Source organism: Hippopotamus amphibius, chromosome 10 (genome assembly GCF_030028045.1).
Source record: "Hippopotamus amphibius kiboko isolate mHipAmp2 chromosome 10, mHipAmp2.hap2, whole genome shotgun sequence".
NCBI lineage: Eukaryota > Metazoa > Chordata > Mammalia > Artiodactyla > Hippopotamidae > Hippopotamus > Hippopotamus amphibius.
The window spans coordinates 64,912,465-64,938,871 of record NC_080195.1 but is presented as its reverse complement, the minus strand read 5'-3'; the positions used below and the strand labels follow the sequence as shown (position 1 = coordinate 64,938,871).

At 35.7% G+C, this 26,407-nt stretch overlaps 1 protein-coding gene across 4 annotated transcripts in view; it reads right to left on the bottom strand.

Annotated features, from left to right (window-relative positions):
* Nucleotides 1–26,407, bottom strand: part of CBLB (Cbl proto-oncogene B) — a 199,815-nt gene that overhangs the window by 81,091 nt on the left and 92,317 nt on the right. For all 4 annotated transcript variants that reach the window (XM_057697271.1, XM_057697272.1, XM_057697273.1 and 1 more), the window contains exons 5-8: nucleotides 11,958–12,114; nucleotides 6,626–6,747; nucleotides 4,258–4,395; nucleotides 253–340 (exon numbers count right to left, since the gene is read on the bottom strand). In XM_057697271.1, the coding sequence (XP_057553254.1) occupies nucleotides 253–340; nucleotides 4,258–4,395; nucleotides 6,626–6,747; nucleotides 11,958–12,114 (505 nt within the window). The remainder of the gene's footprint in view (nucleotides 1–252; nucleotides 341–4,257; nucleotides 4,396–6,625; nucleotides 6,748–11,957; nucleotides 12,115–26,407) is intronic.

The window sequence follows — 26,407 nt, the reverse complement described above, 5'->3', positions numbered from 1 at the left end:
CATCTACCTATGGATTTATCTATCTCCACACATAAATGTCAATATTATATTGGAAGTAAGATTTAACAGCAGAAATTTTTATTCAAAAAATGGAGAAAGTAATGTAATTTCTTTTCAAATACTCTTAGAATTCCTTAAATATCTTTTGCATTAAATACCTGTACATGATTTTACCTATGATATAAGAATCTTATTTATTTCAAAGGCATCATACTTATTAATTATAAATATGTCTCCAGAAATTGTCCTTACCTGTGTAACTTTTATATGATCGTGGGGTGTAGGTTCACATAATCCAGTTAAATCAGGATTATAACTCCTCCCATCAGGATAAAGATAGCTGGGTTATAAACAGAAATTTTATTAACATAAATATACAAGTCTTAGTTGCATTTAAGTTTATTTAATCAGATTCTTCTATATCCAAACACATTTGGATGTTTCCTTTTTTATGTAACTTACATCAAGAATTTATTCTATCACTGTTTCCATAATACTACAAGTTATTTTTAGGACATTTAAAATCTAGGAATCTTTTTCATAAGAGAAAGATATGATGAATATGGACTCAGCCATTAAGCAATCATTTTCAATTAAATAACTTTCCTATATGTACAGGTAAGTTAAAAATTTATTTCCCTGGTTACTCATATTCTATTCCAAAATACTTTGAATATACTCCTATCTGCAATTATTATGTCTTTCATCTGAAGCACAGTTAAAGTTAACTGTATCATTTTGCCCTATGCTTAGTAGTACAAAAAAAGAAAAACAGAATTAAAGCCCACAATTTTCCGACAAAAGTTATTCAAAGACTCCTGTGGTGGTGTCTTTCTCCAGTTTCCCATCCTTTTTCCTTCTGTTTCACCTTCCACTTACCCTGACACATACACATGTGTGCACACACACATACATGTTCATTAGAGAAATTTAAAAAATGTTACAATTCTATGCTTCATTTACTTCAAGTCAAGCTACAAACAGAACGGTTTATAAACATAAGGTTCTGTTACTAGAGAGAATTAAAATAAGAATTTAAATGCCATCTTGCTGTGCTAAACCAGCTTTTACTCACTCAGAAATTCATTAAAAAATGAAGTTTACTGTGTTGGTAAACACATATTTTAGATTAAGAAAACAGTAATATTACTGCTAGATTTCATCAATTCATTAATTTATAGTTGATTTTATTTCTATCTTTCTGTTCTAGATTTCTGAATGAAAAGTTAGGAACATAATACTACAGTGGTGAATATTTTAAAGGGCAAAACTATGCTAAAATTATTCTGTGAAGTAACCAAAAATATTTATCCTTAAATAAAGTCCATAAATACATTAGTAAGTGCTTAAAGTCACCCAAGAAAAAATGAACCTAGAAGACAGCAAATCAGTGAGTGGTGGGTTTTTTTGATTTTTGGTTTTTTTAAGATTTAGGAAAGGGAGTTGACTACATCTGACTATGATATAAATTTAGAATATCATTATAGGGGTTGGGACACAATTTTATAAATATTAAAATGACAGATAAGCAAAAGTTGGTAACTTTCTTTTTATACCCTAAAATGGCCAGTTTTAAATATTATCATATATTTTGTTCATCACACTTCAAAAATGTAGAATTCTAGGAAGAATTCAGAAATGAAAGATTACAAAATGACAATAAGGTTGCTAGAGGAAAGGTTAAACGGCTCTATTTAATGTGTAAGGAGCATTTCAATGATCACTGTTCTCAGTACACCGGGCTGCTACTGATGAGCCCTTTTCAGTAGCAGTGAAGGAATAAGGAGTCCTGGCTGGTTATCAAAGTAAACTTCTTTATCACCTACTTCCTACAATATCAGATTAACTATAAGGAAAGGGCAGCTGACCCTGATAGTTGGACCAGATGATATCCTGTGCTTTTACTGATCTTAAGGGAAAAAAGCAAGCAAACATAAACACTATGTAATTAAAATGCTAATATTTTAATCTAACCTACAACCAACCTGATCAGATTTTAATGCAATCTGTCATTAGACTTCAAATTCAACTTGCTAAACCCCTCTGAAGATTGCGTGTGTGTTTGTGTGTGTGTGGCTGTGTGTGTAAATATTAACAGCTAATCTGTACAAGAGTTTAGAGGCTAGACTGATTATGACATTATAATTTGTTAGTTTTGAATGACTTTTGAGAACTAGATATAAGGCATTATAGCAATCTAAACAAGCTATATCAAAATTATTCCATTCACAGATTTGCCCACTTGTAACCTCTTTTTATAAATTAAAACTCTGAAGCACATTTTCTCCAAAACAAAAATCCTGTTATCATAGTGAATAGAAAGCTACACATATGAATCTCGGATGCACTAGAGGTAACGTACAAATAACAGAATAACAAATTTAGGATGATTAAAAGAAAAAAAAAGAAATACACATTTGCCATTTAATTCTCATGTAACTCTTTAAATTCACAGGTTTTCTCTCTCTTCACATAGAGCCCATCACTTTTTCTTCTTTTTGTTTTTGCAGTTACTTTGGAAAAGTCAAACTTTTTGCTACTGGAAAACTTAAACTACTTGCTCTTCCTGGTGGACTTTCTCCTGCTAGGTTTCTATCACAACCTGCGCCACCCCAAGGAGGAGCACATGTATAAGGAGCTCCTTATAGACATATATATGTGTCTAAGTCACTCAGCAAGGCAGGGGACAAGAAAAGTCAGTGAGATGAAGTGACAGTGAAAACAACAAAAGGGAGAAGGGAATGGCATATGACTAAAATGAATGAAAGACATATTTACTATGAAGGGACCCATTAGATTGTCTAAATTTTATGTGTGGAAAAAAGAAGCATTCTTAACTTAAAAAGCAAAGAATTTGTTTATTTCTAAATTAAAAAAAAAAGCTTAAGATAAACTGAACTTAGCTATTAACATACAATTCTGGAATATGGATTTATTATTGCTGTGAGTAAAAGGAAGGAGACAGGAAGAGAAAAGGAAGGGCAGGGATGAGGAAAGCAGAAGAAGAAAAAGAAAACGTGGTATTACCAGCCAAAATAAAAAGTAAAACTAGCGATTTAAGGATTATATGAGGCAACAGAAGTCAATTACTTTAAAGAATTATCTCAATATATACAGTTTTACATCTAATTTTAAACTACCTTTAGTTATTCAGTTCTTGTCCTGTGAAAGATACAAGCTCATTGTAATTTGATGCTGGAATTTATTTGCTATATTATACAGTTAAATTCAGTGACAGCAATTACAGGTGGAATCCAAAAAATACAACAAACTAGTGAATACAACAAAAAAGAAACAGACTCACAGATACAGAGAATAATCTAGTGGTTACCAGTGGGGAGAGGGCGGGGGGAGGGGCAATACTGGGGAATGGGATGAAGAGGTATAAAATAAGCTCCAAGGCTATATCGTACAGCACAGGGAATACAGCCCATGTTTTATAGTAATTACAAATGGAGTGTAACCTTTAAAAACGGTGAATCACTATATTGTACTCTGGAGTGTAACCTTTAAAAACTGTGAATCACTATATTGTACTCCTGTATTGTACATCGACTATACTTCGATTAAAAAAAAAAAAAAACAATAACAAAAAAACCCCAAAACAACAAAAAGGAGGACAGAGAGGAAGGAACAGAGGGAGGAAGGTGAAAGAGAGGGAAGACACAGCTCAGAGACATACGAGCACAGTGCTCCCCATGGAAATGAAGTCCTGGGCCATTTAATAACCAGCTGTATTTTTCTGAGAGAGAAGAGCTGACGAAAGGCTCTTTGGGGGGGTGCTTTTGTGAGCAGCAACCCCACAAAGGGGGAACCCTTTGTAACTTCACCAATGGCCCACGCACAGAGCTGTCAGAACCTGCTCATGATCCCAACAGCAGGGTTAAAAGGCCCTACACTGACTGGGAGTGAGATTTGGGAGCCCAGGAGCAGAGCTAGGTAGAGAACAACAAATAATCAATCCGTTGAGTCCATTCCCCAATTGTACAGTATTTTCTAAGATTTGTTAGAAAATATTGAGACCCGGAGATTGTTCAGACCATGCTAAAAAAAAATACATATCATATAATTAGGTTACCTCAAACTGACTATTTTAAGAGATGAACGATAAAAACTAAGGAACATCCATTTCTTAGTCTTGAGATAAAAACCAGCCAGAACATGAGCCTCACCATCCATTCCCTCCATCGCAAAGCAGTCTCTATCCTCCACATCTGTGAATGATAAGCAGCCCCAACTCCCACGTGTCACACTTACAATCCTTCCCTGCTGCCGTCAATCAGGGCTTGAAATAAGGGCTTGTTGTGCGGTATGGTCTGTAAGATATTTCCATCCCCTGTCACGTAGCCGATGGCCCACTGTCCCAACCTAGTGCAGCTCAGCCGGAAAATGTAGCTGTGAAGTGTGAGAAAATTACGTTTAATCACATTCAAAATGTCAGCTAACGACTACTAAACAATTTGTTAGATTTTTCTTAAGTGAAAGAATACACAGAATCATTTACAATGTCTCTCTTCAAACTTCCTGTTACACTCTTCTCCTCCATGTACTGATCTGTAAAAGAAGCAAGGATGGTAATTCCCTCTAAGTGGTTTCATCTTCGAAGAAAACTGGGTTTTTAAAGAAAGGAAGAAGTTGTGATTTTTCAATGTTAAGAACTTCATATTGGTTTTGGAACTTCTGGAAAGAACGTCTCAAGAAAGTCTAAAAACATATTCTCCTAGAAAGCCGGAAAATAAGTATCGTGTCACTTACTAGCATCCTTAATCATAATCACAGAGAGTAATTCCACACAGACTTATGACTGTCAGCTGGATCCCAAATAAGGCACAACCCGAAGAACCCAAATGTCCTTGGAATAGACCCGACTCTTTTCTTTACCATGAAGCCAAAGAGATGAACCACTTTCCAAGAGAAAGGACCACTTAAACACATATCCAGCAAATATTTATCAAAGTCATTGATTTGTTCAGAGTCTTCCGAAACACATTTTAAATATCCTGTCACACCTTACACGTTACAGTTTACCACAGACTAATCATTTCATCTTTAACTACCTAAAACTTAGAAGAAATAATTCTTACAGGGCAAGAAGAGCACTATCTTAAGAGAACTATTCTGACAGTGATGAGACCTGGCTTTTGCTTCCAACATTGTCATTAATTATCTCCATGACCTTGAACACAAGAACACAAAAAGGACTCAGTTTTTTTATTTTTAGAATTGGACAAGATAATTTCCCAAATGACTTCTGTGTTAAATTTTTATGAGTCTGTGACTCCATCTTTCAAATCATACCTCCAGAAGCAAGAAGATACTTTGATGCCAATCAAGAGAGTAAAATTATGGGAAAATCTGGTTATGAGAGATCCTTGAACGAAACAAAGTGACTCACCTAAGCCACGGTCACTGTGCACATTATCTGGCCTGCTCTTGCGGTCACAATGAGAACCAGCTCTCAGGCTAAACCAATGACTCCACAGGAGCCACACTGTTTTCTGTACCCACTACCTCCTTCTAATATACCATATAAATTCTTAAAAAAATAAAAGGTGGAAATTTTTCATTATGACAGAGAAGAAAGGAAACATCAATAACTGATTGTACTTGAAAAGACTTTGTTAAAGGACAAATGGCATTTGCACTACAAATCAAATAAAAATGATATTAAAAGGAAAAGGTAGACTTAAACCACCAAATTCATTCCTAAAGTGAAATGACCCTTATATGAAAATCAGTGCACTCACGGACACTGGGATGGAGTGCACTGGACTGGGATGCCCTGCTTCACTCTCTACTAAAACATGAGTCTCCACTGTCATTACCGTCATACCCAGTACACTGCTTGTCACAGCACAAATGCCTACTATGTGCCTGGTGCATTTCTAGACTGGATGTGGGGAGAATGCCTGCACCAGGAGAGAGGCAGTTTTTCTGACCCCAGATTTTCCACTAATAATAAGGCGTGCTCTCTCGGTCAAAGGCAGAGGGGCTGATCACACAGCCAAGCTCTGTGAGTTTCACTCCATTTGAGCATCAAGCATGAGGTATTATGGAAGAAGTTCTCAAGGACATGAAACTGGTTTGGGTTGTTAACAATGGGCTTATACGTTTATGTACTTATATGTGTTTATCATGTATGTATATGTTTACTTGTATGTACTTATATGCATTAATATGTATTTCTGTGTAATTATGTGATTATCATAGAACCAAATTGAATGTCTTGAAAAATACCCTAAAATAATGAACATGAAACTGACTTATTTTGTCATTAGCACAATATTCAAGTATTCAAATATACACATACAATTTTATATACAAGCATGTGTGTCATGAAAACAGTTAACATGCTAATATCCTACTTCAATTTGAAACTCTGAGGCTTACTCTCTAAATTCATCAAATTACATACCACCATATCCTCTTTCACTTTATGAACCCAAAATTTCAGGACACGCATAAATGTACCAATTTGAAGAATTGAATTAAGAAGAACTGTTTTGGTCTATTAGCATTTCCCTCCCCTCACCCCCATGTGTGTTACTGACTTACTTAGGAAAAAGCCACAGAGGACTTTTCATCTTTACATACATCACATAATACTACTGCCAAAAAGTCTTACCTTCCGGGTTTGGTGCTGTATTTCTGTAGCCGTGCTTTTACTTCATCATACGTGAGAAATGCCATGTACCCCGGATGTGTTACAGCTAAGAAATTCCAATTCCGTAATATAGAGCCCCAAGGCTAAAAATGTAAATAAATTAAAAGATTACCTAGAGAATATCAACTATCAATTACACACCAACCCATCATTTAATACACATACTGAAATTCTGGATATTTTTAAAGTGAATATGAGCTTATGTGGCTTAGGTCAACTTCTATTATCTAACAGCAAACAGGCAATTACTTATTTTCTTTTTGGAGAAATAGGATTATGCAGAAAACAGATTTCTTAGGAATAAAATACAGAAAGCAAAAGGGAAACCACATTATCTCTTCTCTACACACTCTATTCCCAATACGGCAGCTGTGAACACTTTGAAACATAAACCACATCACTTTTCTGTTCAAAACTCTGTAACTTTGAGTGAAAGCCAAAGTCCTTAGAAATGGCCTAGAAAGACCGTGCAGGGTTGCACCCCACTTCCCTTTTTGTCCCCATCTGCTGTGACTCTCCCACTTTCTGCCTTTCCTCTAGACACATGGGCCTCATGGCTGTTGGCTTGAACATAATTATATTCTCTCACCTCAGAGCCTTTGAATTTGCGGATCCCTCAACCTGAATTATTTCTCCAAATATCATGTGACTACTTCCTCTCCAAAGGTCAATTCCTCAATGTGGCCTTCTCAGACCACCCTATTTAAAATCACTACCTCTCATCTCATGCCTCACCTCCCTGTGTGTCTGTTTTGTTCACGACTCTACATTTAGACATCTCATTGTATAGAACAAAAAACTCTATGACGGAATGTAAGTGATTTGGCAAAGTCTACACATTGACTATAAAGCCACATGAGAACAAAGAACATGCCTGTCTTGCTTCCCAGAGGGAGACCAACACACTAATGCACAGTGTCAGAGCACAGTGATCAGGCTGGGATGATAGCTGATGAAGAGCTTCTCTAATGAGTGACTTGTCTACAAGGCCTCAACTCCCACCATAATATACTACTGGACTCACTTTTGGTTTATTCTCGTACAATTATAAAATAGAAAGGTTTATGGTTTAGAGCTGAGCTCTGTAAAAATCTTTCACTGAAATACACATACACACACACACACACACACACACACATAGGGTCTGCATCCTTCTGTCTTTAATGGGATTAGTTGCTCCTCCAGTTACCATGGCAGGAGAAAAAAGGCAGCCAGTAATAGACAACTTTGCTTGAGGGTGTGAATGAATCATCTCTGCCATATCTTCAAGGCTGAAGCTACATTTATCCCAAGGAATTGGCAGTATACTCTATCTGATGTGCCAGATTATTAACTCAAATCTTCTACATAAAAGAAAAAAGAAAGGTATTTTGTGTTGCCAAGTGAAAGTTGTTGACACAGTCATACTAGACATGACTATTGGTGGAGGGCTCCTGCTTTTGTTTGTTTTGAGACATGTTCCTTGCTATTGTTAAGCAAGTTTCAAATTTACAAGGTGGAATTCTTCAAGGATTACATCCCTTGAGATGAGGATAACAAAGGAAAAAATGATTTAGTACTGAAGAGTTTAACCTTTTCCGAAATAACAAGAAAAATCTTTAGGGTATTTCCCCATCACACTAAAATACCTAATTGGGGAAAAACGAGCTCTGGAGGACACTATTATGAGAGGTTGTCTATGTACTTGAAAAAAAAAACCATGTTTTTAATTTTCTTGTTAAGGGATGACTAAAAATTATATAAACAATACTTGAAAGAGTATTAGCATATGTTTAAAAAACTGAAAAATAACTATTATAGTCACTGAGTTTTGTTTTGTTCTGTTCTGCTTCCTCATCTACAAAGAACAAGGATGAAAAGAATATAAAATATTTGCGTCACATCCATTAAAATCCACACAAATTAATGAAAGAGTTCTTTTTAAAAAATGCTGAACTTTATAAAGAGTCAATGCACAGATCAAATGCAAGTGAAAAAAAAAATGAAATTGGGAGTTTTGAGCCAAATGCTGCAGTATTTAGCAACTATTTCTTAGTAATAATCCAGAGGGCCATATTCTAACTGCAAAAATATGTAATAGAAAGAGTTTGTGTACTAATTTTCTTTGCCAACTAATGGCTTAAAGAAGGTAAAACAAAGTGATTGGAGAATGATCATTTTTGCAATTTGTTTTTAGACTATAGGAAATCTTTTCTTACACACGAACACAAAGTTATTTGGAGATTCTTAAATGACTACAGAAATTAATGCAGTGAATGAAGAAGACCAGTCCCTCCATTCTCCCAAAGGCCTCTGTGTTCAGGAACAGCCACTGACCGACCTACAACCTACATCAGGCATCGGGCCTCAGCTAGTCTGCCCAGATACTCTCTTAATCCTCACTACAATAGATGAGTTTCCTCCTCTTCTTTTTCTCCCTATTCCACGATGCTATGTGTATTCCACAGTCACTCGTATACTGCCCCAAATCACCCATTCCTTATCCTGCCACCTACTCATCCCATTTATCGCCCCATCTCTCAACAACCCAGTGTTCTCTACAGTGGGAAAATAGAAAAGGAAGCGAGCAGCAACCCCAGGGCGAGGGAAGAGGAAAGCAAAAGGCCTGTATTTCCATTCCAGGACTTGAGCACTTGCCAATCCCAGGCATCGCTGAACTACCTGGAAGGGAGAAAGGTAAGGTGAAAGGCAGACAGAGGAAGGTAGGCATTGCAAGATCCTTCCAATGACTCCCGGCACTTGTGCAAGTTCTGGCAAAATATCAGAGTGAGAGAAGACAGGAAAAAGGGAAACCAGAATCCACCAGCTTTCTTGCTTCTTTCATTTCCTAAGCAAGTCTCAACTTCATCTCTTCGCCCCCACCGACACCTTCTTCAAACCCTTATGCTAGTTCTTTATGTCACACCCCAATCCTGAGGGTGTACCTTGCTCACTTTCAGATCCCACTCTGCTAAATACCCCCTTCCCAACAATTTAAAGCTAGAAGAATTCACTACAAATTAACCATCAATATCACAGCTGCAGCAGAATATGTGTTCATGCAGTTGCAGTAGCCACAAAACTTAGGTATTTCAAATAGAATATACAATTACAAGAAAATATTACTCAATTTTTAAAGTTATGTAAAAATAAAAGATCATTAAAAGTTAATACATCTTTCTGTGCAGAGAAACAATTTTATTGTATTTTAAAGCACATATATGATTACAGTCTAAGCATAGTGAAATCAGGAGAGGTGAAGAATCTCAGAAATACACAAGGGCTAACAAGAGTTCTTTAGCTACTGCTATAATTATGAGTTTTTAAAGACATTAGGCGTTCTTTGGTTCACTGGTAAGGTTTTGGTTTTGTTATCCAATACTTTTCACAGTAGCTCTACTTACAAATTCTTTTCCTCTCCCATCCCCATGAGCATACATGAGATATATGTGCCTTAGAGTGTTAAGATTACTTGGGCTGTTTTAGAGCAAAACAGCTTTTAAGAAAATATGTGCACATATTAAGTAGCTGTTTGGGTAAGCGTTTAACCAACATTAAGCTGCCCTCACACCTCTGATATATAACTCTGAGGCAGTCTAGTATTTAACATCCTCACTAAAAAGTCGTCCAGGCTCCCCACCAAAAAATTGCACTCTTTCTAGAATAAATAGTTAGGCTTAAAGTATGAAAATAACCTTTGTTTTCTTCCTTCTCAAGGGGAAGAAGCAAAGTGCCTACTACTAGAATGTCTTGGTATCATGTTAAATAAATGAACTATCTGTAAAATTCTCAAAAACTTTTAAGGAAAGGAGAGGTTCCATTATAAAATAATCAGTATCAGTTAATACAACCTTTCCCTAAAATGTATCTTAAAGTTATTGGAAAGACATTAACTGACAATGTACATATACCAAGGGAATAATCACGAAACTACAGTAAACTGAAAATAACCAAAAGCATACTTTCTGCAGTCATGCATCGAATGCCCTATTCTATACATCTAGGTAGAATTATGATTATAAAGTTGTAATAAAGTAAAATGTATTCTGTAAGTATTGTTGACAAGAGTTAATTTGCCCTCTATTAATGGGTTCTTTCATAAATTAAAAGTTAATCCCACGCAATCTTATTTTCTTACATAAATCAGCTACCCGATCCTTGCAGGAGAGTACCAAGCAGAGTCATAGAGAAGCAAAATCCTTACAACATGAGAAACATGAAAACTAATATTATGCTCTAACATTTGTTGAAAGCATGTTTCAAACAGAATTAATTTTACTGCAGACTAAAATAATTTTTAAAAATTGTGTCAATATAAACAAGCCTGGCTTTTGATCAATTAACATCACTTGCTACATAATTTTTATTATTAGAATCATAAGATTTTAGGTGGGATTCTCATTTTGTGACTACTTGAAATGAATCTCATAGATGATATGCAATTTAGTGGCAGAGGTAAATTCGAAACAAATTTCAGGTCTTCACGTTTAGGATAGTTCTATTAACACATACAAAAGCACAAAATGATGGTACTCAGCTTGTATTACATGATACCCGCTTCTGAAGAGCTATGTGAAGACAATTATAAAAGAATGATTTAAAAAGCAAAAACAATAAGTAGGACAAGAAGGTTACTCTCAAAGTCATTTATATTAGGGGGAAAAAAAGGAAAACAAATCTAAATTTCCCAAATGAGAGATTTGCTAAATTAATGACAGACTATTTTGATAGACTATTCTGTAGCAAATAACTGAAAATTATATTGATGAAAATATTTACTGACATGGAAAAATGACTATGACATATGGTTGAAAGAGCAAACCAAGCTGTAAAAACAGTACACATCACAGTAATCTCCTATACATAAGAAGGTAAGTTTGTTATTTATTTCCAAGCTTACTTCCCTTCTCACCTAATGAATGTGGGAGGCAAAGGGGAGAAGTCGGGATACAACCTCAGCAAATGCCCACCTGTAAAACTTGCATTCTATTAGTTACTGGGCTAAAATGATCAACAAAGTGAGAAACTATATAGGAACTTTAAAGCAAAGCTCTTTTACATCAATCTTCTCAATGCTAATAAGCAACCCCCAGGCTCGGAACACCAGATACTCCAAACTTAAACTCTAAACTTACAGCAATGACCAAAAACTTGCTTTAAAACTGTAGACTACCAAAAATGAGACTATTTCCCATATAATTGTATGTATGTATGTGTGTGTGTGTGAAAGAGAGAGAGAGAGAGACACACGCGCGTGCATACAGAAGGGAGGGAAGCAGAAGAGAGGGCAGGATTAAGAAAATACAAAGCTTACCTGAAATAGCCTGGTAAAAATATCAAATTCAAAAACTGAAATGTAATCATTACAAGTTAAATCAATTGTTGATTTTAGAGCCATTGCTTCCAGGCCAGAGCTAATTTGATGGACCTCATGAAGGCACTGTCTGAATACTTTCCAAGGTACGATAGTTCTGTGCAAGAAAAAAAAAAAGTAATTGAATCAAGTGTCATTTAAGACATACCTTCCATTGAAACACCACAATTCAATCATAACATTAATATACTTGCATTTGTACTAAAAGACAAATAGTTGAAAAAACTGTTCATAATTCAGAACATATGTAATCTGTTTTGCTAACTGGATTATTTTCCATTTGCTAAGAATGTGACAAAAATGTAAATCAAATTTTCTCTCAAATAGTCCTTGACTATCAAGGTATTTCTAAAAATACTTCAGAAGAAGGTATTAGATCAAAGTCCTGTATGTCTGACCTCTTCATTTGTGTATACAAGGTTATGTAACTTTGAATCAAGTTAAATTCTTTCCCTCTATTTGTTTTCTTAAAATAATAACAAGATGATGTGTTCACATAACAGCAAGAATTCTTTGTTCACTGCATAAGAAAGTTCAGATGGGAAGTCATCAAGACATTTCTGCCACCACCCTGATATGTTCTACAGAGATGGAAAGCCACTGTATCTAACCTAACCAATCCCACTGGCTATCACATAGAAACTTATCTATTCAACACTTGTTCATTAATTTAATCTTATTAAATACCCCACATGAACACTTTACTATGTAACGCACATACATGGTTCAAAAATTTAGAAGAGCATAGAATGGTACCCAGGAGAAAGTCTCCCAACCCATCCTCTACCTGACAAGTTTCCAACATTCACTCATCTCCTCCCCACCGTGAAAATGAGTAACATTCATAATTCGTTCCTTACCTTTCCTCAATTTGGAATGTTAAATGCCTATTCCTGAACAGGTAGAAGAAAGCAATCATTCATATTTCAAAATTTTTAGAACAGCATAAAAGCTATATATACCCTCTTCCAAGATTGCAAATATTTAAATCTAAGACTTTACTTGTATCTCTTGAGAAATAAAGACTCAGGCAGAATGGACTAAATTGGCCCCATCTGATACTAATCCTGCCAGTGAAGCATCAGCATAAATATAAAACTTTCACGTTCATTCAATAATTATCTACTGCAGTGGGTGTCAGACTTAAGCATGCATCACAATCACTGAAAGGCTTGTTAGCACAGAAACTGCTGATCCCCAGCCCAAGATACTCTGATTCAGTATGACCGGGGTGGGGCCTTGGAACTTTCAGTCCTGGGGCAACACTTTGAGAGTCACCAATCTATTGCATCTATTAACTGCTAAAGTAGAGCACTGTGGAGAAATACAATTATGGAAATACGAGATACTATCTCTGCCCATGAAGAATACACACTTTCAGGGTAGAAATAAGATCTGTAATGCTAAAGAATACAGAAGAGGTATCTAAGAAAGTGCTGGAGGAATTCCAGAGAAGGAGTGGTCTGTGGCAAGATGAATAAATGAGTGATGAGACAGGCTTACAATGCTATGTTGTATATATAAGAAAGTTTATGTTTGATATGCCATTAAAAGAAAAAAATGATGAGGCTGAATACATCAGAAGGCTTTTCTCTATGTATGAAAAAAACAGGAAACCACAGAGAACTGAAGAGAGACACCACATCAGAAGCCATTTAGAAGAAACACACGTCAGGCTCTGATTAAGGTTAACAAGATGCTGCTGCTTTAAAATAACAATGAAAACTTTTGATAATATGAGAAGGCTATTGATTTATGGTGAAGTGTAAATATGCAATTATGTCCAGCTTCATTACCGTTACCTTGGAAGTAGTACCTAAGAAGCAGTTTTCTTTTCCAAATTAAAGTTTAAAATATTCAATACATAAAAGAGACATGAACCATAATATTCAAAGTAAAAAACAAAACAGTAAACAAAGAAATATTGATTTAAGAAGGCTGTGTTTTTTCTCTTTTGCATGGAAATGCGAAGAGAATTTTGTCTTGTGTATATATTATAGAAAGTGAATAGACTGGCCAGACACCTTTCAACATTTGTTACCATAAAAAAATGCTCCTCACCCCCGTATTTAAGATGCATGCATATCATAACTCTTTGGAATACCCAGTGATTTTCCAGAGCAAATTATTAAAAGATGTACAAACTTCTAAAGCTGCAGTCTAACTCACTACTTTGCAACGACAATTTACAAAGGGGCAAGCTACATTTCCACAGTACCTGTGCAAATGAGACTTTCCCCCAGCTCTCCTGTGATAAGCCTAATATCCCAACAGGCATTCACAGGAAAGTTACTTAAAGGGTAGTAACAGGGATTTTTTTAAAAAAGGGCATTATCTGTTTAGCTTACTACATATAAAAATTTGTACAATAGATACCCTCCCCTTGACCAGCTGAGCCAAATACCCACCATGGGAAGAAGGTGGGAGCAGGGGTGGGGGGTGGGGAGGGTGTCATGAGTGAAGAAGAGAAATAGAGTACCAATGATTTCTGGAAAAAAAAAAATGTTCTAAAATTGCTGCACTACGGATCTAAACTTCTTAAAGAGGATTTCAAGTTGCTACCACATTCTTTCCTGAGGTTTGTGGGGGGAGAAGGAAAGGCAGGGGATGACTCTTCACACCTTTAATTAAACTGCAGCAATACCACAGAGTGGTGGTTTCTACCACCGCTTCCCCCAGAGATGAAGCTAGTGAGAGAAGATGTTAATGGCAAATTGTTTTACAAATATGTAGAAACTTCAGTGTGCTGGCAGAGATGTAGGGAAAGAAAAGAGGCAGAGAAAGAAAAGGAATAGAACAGAAAAGGGCCAACTAAACTTCAAGCTCTCACCAATTCAGAAGTATTTTAATTTGTTCTTTTGCCACTTACAATTATAAATCACTTGAATTACAAGTTGAATTAACTTTAAAATTCAATGAAAAGCACAAGCAGCCATCAATCTACAAAGAACTGAATAAAAGACCAATGGGTAGCCAGGCACCTATAATAATGATGTGAGTGAGTTCAGGATGTTTTAGCCTCCAATGGGAATAAAAATGAGAGCTGCCATTTATTGATGACTATCTCCCAAACACCAAATTAAGTACTGAGTTTATCATAATAACAGTGTGAGGCAGATTTATCCTCATGATAGAGATGGCGAAACTGAGACTTAAAGAGGTTAAGTGATTCACCCAAGAAAGACCTAATATGTGCCAGACATTGTACTAGGTTCAGAGCTAAAAATCTAAATAAAGCCACAATCTAATAAGTGGAAAGACCTGTAAGTAACTTATGCTATGCCATGTGCTAAGGTTATCACAGAAAAAGATTCATATGCTATGGGAAGCCAAGGGGATGGAGATCCTTGCAAACAGGGACAGTATCTTATTCATCTTGGCCCAAGACAGAATAGTATGCAACTAAAATTTGTGTAATTAAACTGTGTCTAGGGAAGGCAAGGGAGTGTTTCATAGAGGAGGAACCTAGGAATCTGAGTGTACTACCACTCTCCTACTGTACAAAAATGGTTTGATAACTTTAAAAAAAAACAAATGATAGTATATTCACATAGTGTCAGGAGAGATAACAACTTGATAAATTTTAAATTCCTGCAATTTAACACAAAAGAATAAGGAATAGAAGACAAAAATGTAAGAAGATCGATACTCAAAAAAAGGGTAAAAGATTTCCATGAAATCACAAGTTCATAAAAAGCTACATAGGTTTTATTTTTAACTCATGTGAAAGAAATCCATATAATAAGAGTGTGAATCTCAACAAAGTCTAGGGTGTTTGAAAACAGGAACTTTTGTGTACTTCTGGTGTGAATGAAAATTTACACATTTCTAGAAGGCAATTTGGCAGCAAGTTTCAAACACCTATACATTTTAACCCAGAAAGCCTACTTCTAGGGATTTCAATAAGGAAATTGTGTCAAAAAAAGAAAAAGAAAAAAAAAAACACAGCAATGCAAAGACTCATCCATGTCTCTTCAACAGTGTTGTTCATAATAGCAAAAAATTAAAACAAATAATATGACATATTATATCTATAAATTAGAATATTTTACAGCAATTAACAATTGTACGAAAAAAGTACTGTCATGGAAAAGTGTCCATGGATTAAACGGAAAGAGCATTTTTTAAATTGTATGCCCTTGGGAATCCCCTGGCTGCCCAGTGATTAGGACTCCGCGCTTTCACTGCGAGGGCCCCAGGGGCCCTGCCTCAATCCTTGGTCAGGGAACTAAGATCCCACAAGCCACGTGGTGTGGCCCCCCCCCCCCAAAAAAAAATTGTATGTCCTTTATGATCCAACACTACAAACTATCTGGACTGTCTGGAGAGATCAACACAAATTTTAATTGATGATATCTAGATCATGGTAGGATTACAAACAATTTCTTTTAGAATTATTTCTAATATGTTCTAATGGCTTAAAGGAGTAAAAGACACTAAAACTATATTTTGTAATCACAGAAATAACCAATTAAAAACAAAATTAGAATAGTATTTGCCTATGAAATGGTTTTGTATCTAGGAAATATAAAAAGATTTACAGATTAAACTACGAGAAGACAAGAGAATTCAACATGGGTGCTGAATATAAAATCAATATACAAAAATCAGTTGTATTTCTATACAAGCAATACATAATCAGAAAATAAAACTTACAGAAATTGCAATAGCATCTGAAAATATCAAATAAATGGGAATAAAGCTAGCAAAACACAAGCAAAGCCATAGCATAAACACAGACATACAAGATCAGAGATGTAAAAGACACAAAGAGATGTAATGCTTTAGTGGACTGGCAGACTCAAAATAGTAAAGATGTCAATTCTTCCAAAAATTGATTCTTAGATTTATTACAACCCCAATGAAATAGTCCAGGAAACATTTTCATAGTAGGACTTGACAGGCTGATTCTAAATTCTTCATAGGGAAATGCCAAGAGCCAAGAAAAATCAAACCAAACTTCACTAGGAACAACACTGACAGGCTTATACTCTTTACATTAGTGAAGACAGCATGGTATTGGCACAAGGATAGACAGACAACAGAATAAAGCAAATTTTGGAAACAAATGCAATCATATCTGGACACTGGATATGTAACAGCTATATAAACAGCAGTAGGGAATGGATAATGTTTTCAATACATGCTGCTGGGTCAAATGAATATATATATGAAAGAAAATGAATCTTGACCCTGAATATCATATGAAAATCAATTTTATATGAAACTTAGACCTAAATATGAAAGATAAAGCAACAAGGTTCTTTGGAAGAAACAGAATAGAATATCTGCATTACTCTGGAGCAGGCAAATAATGTAAACAGGACCCCAAATGTTCAAAGGATAAAGGAAAAGATAAATTAAAAACCTGTGTTCATGAAACAATGTCATTAACAAAGTGAAAAAGAAACCCACATACTGGGAGAAACCATTCACATAATCAACAAAAGGTTCACATCTGTAATATACAAAAACTTCTAAATAGTAACAATTACTACTCAAAAAACTGGGCAATTTTCACACTCACACAAAAAAATCAAAATATTCAATACACACAAATATGTACTCAACTTCATTTGTCATCATGGAAATGTAAATTAAGAACAAAATGAGATTCCACTCATCCCCACCAGAGTGGCTATTAAAAAATGTTAAAATCACAAATGTTGGGAAGGATATGGAACAATAGGAAACTTCAGGCACACCTTATAGGTGATTAAATTGGCAAGCTGTTTTAGAAAACTCTTTCATGGTTTACTATAAGCTACTAACGCTAAAACTATGCATAAACTGGGAGCCAGCAATATCACTCTTAGATATACATACAAAAGAAATGCATACATATGTTTTTTAAAATGTACCAAAAATGTTCATGGCACCACTACTGATGAGAATCCAAAGGAGGAAGAATCCAGAGTCCATCACCAACAGAATGAATATGTAAATTGGGAACGCAATACAATGGGGCGAGGAGAATGAACAAACTATTGCTATTGCAAGAGCATAGATGAAATTCATACACATAATACAGAGCGAAAAAAGCCAGACTTTTTCACAGTATAATTGTATGATTTCAGTTATGTACGTCTCATGATGCTAGAAGTTAGGATACTGTGGGCAGGCAGTGACTGCATGGGACTTGCTGAGGGGGTGAGAGGAAGGCGGATTCTGAACCATAGATAATATACTATTACCTTACTTGGGTGGCATTTACACTGGTGTGTTCACTTTATGAAAATTCCTCATCTTACATTTATGATTTGTGTACTTTTCTGTATCCATATTAAGCTTCAATTATATATTAAACTTAAAAATTTTTTACATTAAAATTCTAAGATTAAAAGAGTAAAAAATGTGGGAACGGACAAAGCACCTGCCCTGGTACAAACAAGGAAATTAATGTGTTTGTTGGTTGGTTTTTGCTTCTGTTGCTGTGGTACTGGTAGTGGTTGTGATGGTAGTTGTTTAAAATCTATTCTAGCTCAGGGATATAAAATGTCATCTTGACTTTAAACAAAACGAAAATCTGTTCTATCTATATTAACTCATTCCTATTTTCCATTTCATCTGAATTGTGCTCAGAAAATTCACCTTAATCAACAAAAATATGTTCAGTGGCAGTACCTTTAAGTTAATAAAGAAGACGATAAAATATTCATAAGCTATTTGATATGTGTTGATTTTTATTATGGATGCAAATATTAGTACTGTGATTCCTAAGCCCGTTGATATTTTGTATATAGTTATTCCTTAAATCCAATCTTTTCTTAGTAATGACTATTTGTGAACGGATATGAAAATAGATTCTTAACAAGCTATTACAGCTGTTGCTCTTCCATCACTAAGAGAAAAATTGTTTTCCAGCAACCCACAGAAAGAACATATCAAAACCACTCTGGTCAAAGAGTCGCCTTACAACTAATCATAGATAGGATGGTAACCATGGTTACCAAGGACATTCATGATTAGATCTAACCATTCTTCCTCATAAGTGAAAATTCCTTACTCTCATACAGAAAGACACAAGATGCTGGGTATTTGTGATAGGTTATTTTTCTTTGTCAAAAAAAGTTTATAACATTTTGTCTATACAGTAGACAAGCATTACCTCCCTGTATAGGGGACAAGCATTCTCATTTTCACATTCTGAAACTTACATTTAGAATCAAACATATTTTACAAGATTGTAGAAACAAGGAAATAGATTTAGTATTATCCTTGACTTTTTTCAATAAACTCACTCGCGATATATTTGATGCTTTCTAACTTTTTGTCTCACAATCTAACTTTTGAACATAATAAACAGTAAACTTACTGTAACCAGGAAATTATATTTTGTAATTACTTTACTATTTTATTATTTTCAAGCTTTGAAAATAAAGTTTATTGGTGGAGAGAAACTGCAAATATAATATATAAAAATATATCAAAATTCCATTAAATTTTTTTTCCACTTAGTAGCCACTGACCACAGAAAAACGGAAAGATTCTGGTTTGAAACAATGGATATTTGCTCTTTTCTTTCTAATGCACAACTGTCCTTCAGGAGATTTGCTCTGCAATTTCAATGATGCTTGGTAAGTTCACAATACACACAAGATACCATAGTTTATGGACCCTAGCAAGATGCCTCTGATCTGCTGAGGTCAGATTAAACAAAATTAGTAAATTCTATACCCTAAAATTAGAAAGTTCTGCCACAGATCTTTTTAGCATTAAGAGCCCAGCCTGTCCTACAAACAAATTTAAAAGTCTGTAATAAAAGAAAATTCCCCAGAAATTTCTCTACATAGGTCAATTACATTAACAGGCAATGGGTGAAGTCTGCTAGCAATTTAACGTAAGTTAAATTGAGGCCAAAAAGCACACAATTTTCAATAACACTTCTAAATCCTCACAGAAACTATATACATACATACTATTGTGCACAGTAGATCCCCCCAAACTCCTTTTTATTAAGAGAGACTACTGATGACTGCAAATAACAAGGCAAAAACAAAGCTACAGAGAAAAACAATTATTATTTCTTACTGATAATCAACATTCAGAATAAGGAAAATAGGAAGATGAAGCATTAGCAGCCTATTAATGAAAAATAAATCCTAAATATTAATTTCATAAAGCTTTATTTACTTTATTTTTAAGTCACAAACGATTTCTCCACCAGCAGAACATGGTTCTAACACAGACATATATATAGTACCAACTGTTAAATAGCCAGTGGGAAGTTGCTGTATAACAAAGGGAGTCCAACTCGAGGATGGAAGATGCCTTAGAGGACTGGGACGGGGAGGGTGGGGGGGACTCGAGGGAGGGTGGGGGGGGGAGTTGAGGGAGGGAATATGGGGATATGTGTATAAAAACAGATGACTGAACTTGGTGTACCCCCCCAAAAAATAATAAATAAATTAAAAAAAAAAAAAAAAGGAACTGTAAATAACCTGAGATTCTACCCTATTTGCAAGCTAACAAGTTAGCTGCATGGATGCTGGAAGAAGATACAGGATTTGTGAGTCAGGGCATCAGAGCCAAAGGACTTTGTTATTTACAGGATACAGTGGTCAGAGTATCACCATCTTCTTGAACTTGTTCCCTGAGCTCTAATTCCCACAGAATGATGCAAAGAGAGTCAGGTGATACTTATACACACAGCGACTTTTGTAACTGGAGAGGAACCTAGGGCTTGGGGCACCCAACTATTTTATAGTGGTTAGTAAGTATGCTTGTCCATGGATCTCAGAGAAATACTGTCTTTACGTTACAAGGTTGTTAAGCAAACATGTTCTTTGCTTCAGAAGGAGAAGCTCTCTCTCTTCACCTACCAAGGTAGGAACATCCCACAGAGAAGGGAACAAAAGTGCAGAGTGACTAAGAACCAGGACCTTTTTGATTCCAGGGGCACATTACTAAATACTTAATAAGAAAATAATTATTTCTCTGAATACAATATAAGAACTTCTGAGAATGGGAATATAAGTGGCTTTAAAAATGTTTTAATTAATTAAATCAAACCAATCAGCTAATTAGAACTAACAAATGGAGAAATGTGAAGTCTGCTTTTAAAAAAAACAACGGTGTTCTGCACAGGAGAACTTTTTAAGTGATATTTTAGAAACAATTTCTGGTCGTTTTAGTGATTTGCTTAATATTCTGAGTTATGTAAAAAAAAATTAATGGTCTCAGCAAATGGCGTGAAACTATTTTCCTCATTTGGTAGAGCAGACCAAAAAACAAAGACAAAACAAAAGCAAATTACTTCTCAAGACAGGGAAGTAAAATAAGTAGCCAAATTCTGGATACAAACAGGTTGAACTTTAGAGGACAAGGTTAGAATTTTATCTTATCATTAGGGAGCTTAGACACTTCAAAATAAGAAAAGATATTCTCAGACTCTACCACCTAGGTGGCTGGCTATAATTCACGAGAAGTCTTGGTAGAAGCCCAGACACATTAATCTACCTACTTAGTGCACAGCAAAATCCAATACACCTGTTCAGTGTATACCAAAAACCCAACGCATCTATTCAGAGAAACATGTGGAGCCTATTAAAACTTTGGTTATAAAGGAAACATTCAGAATGTTAAAAAGAAAATAAGTTATAAAAGCCTCTTGTACCACATCTGATGAAAACTTTTTAAGTCTTTATCTAGTTGATCTTTCAGTACTATTATCCGATTCATCTCCCTCTTTCTTTAAATCCTATCTTCCTTTAGCATCTATAATACCACACTCCCCAGGTTTTATGCCTACTTCCCTGGCGATGCCTCCATTCCTTAAATTTCCTCTGTGCATACGTCATTCATCAGAATTCTTTAAGGATCTGTCTTCTTCATTCTCCCTGCACATTCTCCATGGTCTACATCAATCAGTCCAACGCCTTCACACCGCTTTTAAAGATTACAAACTCAGGTATCTGGATAGCAGGCAGATAATGTATATGAGTAAAGAGATCCAGGTAAGGACTGCAATGGAGGGGACACCTCTAAACTGGGCAGCTGGCACCCAGGTCTAGCCAACTGCTGCCATGTCAGAGTTCATAAACAGTGTTGCCATCACTTCCAATTTCTCAATGAAATTCAATACAATATTTTTGTATAAAATCAATAATTTTAAAAGTTACCAACTAATTTTTTAATGTAGATATTGTCTGAGGCCAAGGAAAACATTCCACAGGCTGTCAATCCACAAACATAAAGGTACTGTCAATCCTAAAATCTGTCTTTAATTCTATGTTCTTTTCCTCAAGGTTGTATATCTAATCTACTAATAAATATCACCACATGGATTTGTCTGGACTCACAAAACTGAACATATGCCAAGCTGAATTTATCTGACTGCCAAATCTCCTCTTCTTCCTACTTTTCCTGTTTCAGTAAATGCTATCCAGTTATTCAAATTGGAGACTGAGGCATGACATTTGGCTCATTTTTTGTACCTCATATATCTTAATAATCAAGTACAGTTAATTTTATCTGTACATAATTCTCAAATTCATGCACTTCTATTTATTTATTTGTTTACTTACTTACTTTATTATTATCTTCACCTAGTCTTCCACAATAGCCTCTACCTATCCCTAATTTATCAGTTTCTAAAGTGGGAAGTGGAAGGGACGGGGGGGGGGGGGGGGGGCGGGGGGGAGACGGGACAGGGTAGCCATAGACCCCAGGGGGTATACAAGACGACCCTATTTAGGATGAGAAGAAGACACTGAAATTCTATTTGCATTTTTATGCAATTTAAAAAATTTATATTATAATGTGTCCTTTATATATGAGAATACACATTATTTGTATAGTAATATGTATTTTATACATATGTATGTATGTAGATGATATAAATAGATGACATATGCTCAAAAAGTAGTTAGTAATAAGGTAGTAATAAAGAATATGATCAAATGGGTTTAGAAACCACTGCTCAAGTTCATTATCCACACTTCATCAAGAGTGGCCCACCTAAAATCCAAGTGTGACCACTTCCCTATTTAAAACCCATCATGGGTTCCCATTGTTCTCAGGGCTTCAGAGAACAGAGTTTTCAAAGTGCAACTCTACACGTGGAAAAAGGGAGTCCAAAGGGACAAAAATGGACGGAGCTTTCAAAGCACAGTCCAGGAGAGAGAATAACAATTTTAAGTACTTTGGTCCTTGAGGCTGGGGAATTCCTACAGTGGATCATAAACCACCACCCCATATTTACACCCCAAAGGAATGTTCTGGATATGATATAGCTCCACATATAATTTACCTACAGTGACGAGAGCATTCTCATCTGCTTGATAGCAGCATTAATCATTCTAAAGTAATAAAACTACTATTCTCAATTACAGATCAGTCTGTGAGCTCAGTAAACTGTGCCCAGTCTCCAAACATATCATGATTCTAATGAAATCAGGTTTCAAGTTTGAGAACCAGAACCTAATTCATGATGATTTCACTGAAGTAATTGTCACCTACTGAGGAGTTCACAGTGAAGAAAAGAAGGAAAAAGAAAACAACAATGAAAAAATGCCCTTTATAGAACTTTGAAATTATGCTGCATCTTTCTTTGGAAAGATAGCAGACACCACAAGAATTCCATCCCACTCATAGCATTCTTCCCTGCGTCCTCCTTATTAACAGGTGTGTAACCTGTACAAAATACCAGCTCCTCCATGGAGCCTGAGTGCTCCTAGTAAATAATTCACTATTTGTGACATTCCTTAAGCACTTCTGTAATGGGACAGGACTGATTTTAAATATTTATCATCTTTGTATACAATGTCCTCCCCAAACTGAATACATACCGCTTAGAGGTAGAAAATTATAATTTCACATTTTATTTGCTTTTTCTATCTTGGATCTTGTTGCAAGCAGTTGAACAAAATAGCCCTGTCATTTTAGTCTCCTTATGATATAAAGATACTTTGCTTTTTCAAAACAGCAATAAGAGTTGACTAAATAAAAGAAATACTAAATAGCAATTTTTCTAGTTCTATTTCAGTTCTTTTTCGTTCTCCCTAGAGCTCCTGCTGCACATTTTTCTTGTAAAAGTTCTTCACTTCTATTGTGCATCCTTTAATTAAATATGACTAAGTTGCCTTTTCTTTGATTAGAGGAAAAACTGATCTAGCTAATATGCTAAAACAAACCAAAACAAACCAAAAAACAAAAAACCATATCTTACTGCAAAGGTAAAAAAAAAAAACTTAATTGTCCTTTATTTCTTATTAAAAGTGAAAAGAAAACACAGGAAACCAGAAAAGGTCCCTACCACTTCCCCAGGAAATCAAAGGTAGATGTAATGAACTGAATTTTAAACAGATCGGTTTTTTTCCCATGGTCAGCAGGACAGTTTCTTACATTCTACCCCACTTTTACATAGGGATATACACAATTTTAGAAAACTCTTATTAACTTTTTCTGGATTTTGCTTTTAGATTTCTAGGGACCATGGAACCTCTACCTTGCAAAGTTGAATATTAATTATGTTATTTGTAGAATTAATAATAAATACATTCATGGGGCTTTGAGCCAGTTTAAAGGTTTAAACCGGTGAATTATTCCACAACACAGAGTACTTACAAAGTGCCAGACAGCGTCCTACCTGCCTGAGAGGTAGATTTTTCGCTCTTTTAACCTCTGCAACGACCCTGCACAGGTAGGTATTCTTGTTATCACCATCCACATTTTACAGATGGAGGAACTGATAGATGGAAAAAGCAGGTAGCTTGCCCAAAGTCACAAAACTAGTAAATGTTGCAGTCAGAACCTGAACACAGACCACCCGCCTGCACTACGCACGCTGCTGCCAGGACAAGCGAGCAAGCAAACGCTGTCCACCTCCCATGTGCACACGCTCACACACGTGCCTCTGCTGCTCCACGCATTTGAATTAAATGAACCACAGTTCCTGACAGTCTCCAAACAAGACACTGTGCTGAGCTACCCTGGGAAACAAAAAAACTGATTAAATAAGCCTCATTTCATGGGGCTTATAGTCTAATGCAAAGATAACTAGACAAATAACTAAAATCAATGAAAAATAATAAATATAGATGAGCAAGAGCTTATGGGAGTTTAAGAACTAAAAGATGCAGTGTAAGAATAAGGGACAGAATCATGAGCAAGATGAACTTGGAGGGATCCGGGAGAACTTTTATAGCAGAGATAAAAACCTTCAAAGTGGAAGGAACAATACCGGCAAGGACACAGAAACACCTGTAGTTCCTGAGGTGTCAGGAAAGAGCCAAATAATCCCACTTGACTGAAGAGCAGGACATAAGTAAAAGAAAAGGGGACTGAAATGGCAGAAAAATACATCATGAATTCAACTAATAATTACTGAATGTCTGTTATGTATACAGTATCCAAAGGACTCACTCAATAGCCATTTAAAGAATAATGTTTAAACTTTATACTGTAAATGGAGCTAATCTATGTGAAAACACTGGAGAGAGTTTGATATATAATAACTCTAATAAAAGCACCTGTTTTTACTAATTTGGGGGGGGGTAAAAATTTAATAGGAACTTCATATTTGAGCAGGAAAGACCCACATAATAAATACATTCGATACTATAAATATATCTAAAATACAACATAAACACAAAACATAGGGTAATTAAAGGTGAACATATGGGAGGGTATATATTAGAACCCAGAAAAGGAGACTTCCGAACTAGACTTAAAAGAAGGGTGCCAAGATTCTGGGATTGTAAAAAAGAAGAGGGAAGAGGGGCACACCCGGGAGAACTGTAGGAAATGATGATAAAAAAAAAAATCAATTTGCAAATAATAAGTTACTGAAAATTTTAAGCAGACAATAGACCTCATCCATCCAATCCACTCTCCCATCCATCCAAGTATTCATCCAGTCTGTTAACTCTTATTAGCGCTTACATATGCCAAGAAACACACCAGGCTCTGAGAAATAAAAATCAAGGGAGCTTTCCAGTCTATTGGGAAATGCAAGCATGTCAGCAGTTCACTGCAGGCCAGTGTGCTAGATGTGAGCTCAGGTACCTGAAGAACAGAGCAGGCATGTCCACCTTAGGTTAGGGTTACTGAGGAAAGCCTCCAAAGTGGCAACACTGGGTAGAGTGTGGGTAACCGGTTTCCCAAACGGAGGGTGCAGTTGAGGGAAACAAAGACAATGAGGTGTGGGGAAAAAAAAGCACACTAGGAAATAAGTATGAAGTATGAGTAGCTTGTTTCTTTGAAGATGAACTGAATATAGAGATGAAGCTAGAAAAAAACAGTTCCTAAAGCTTGTCACGTTAATGGGATTTTAGACTGTAACCCAGACTCAGTAATGAAGTACAGAAGCATTTCAGCACCCCCCCCCCCCAAATTAGAATGAGTAGTTCTGCCTTTTAGAGCTCACTGGTCTCACTAAGAAAAATAAT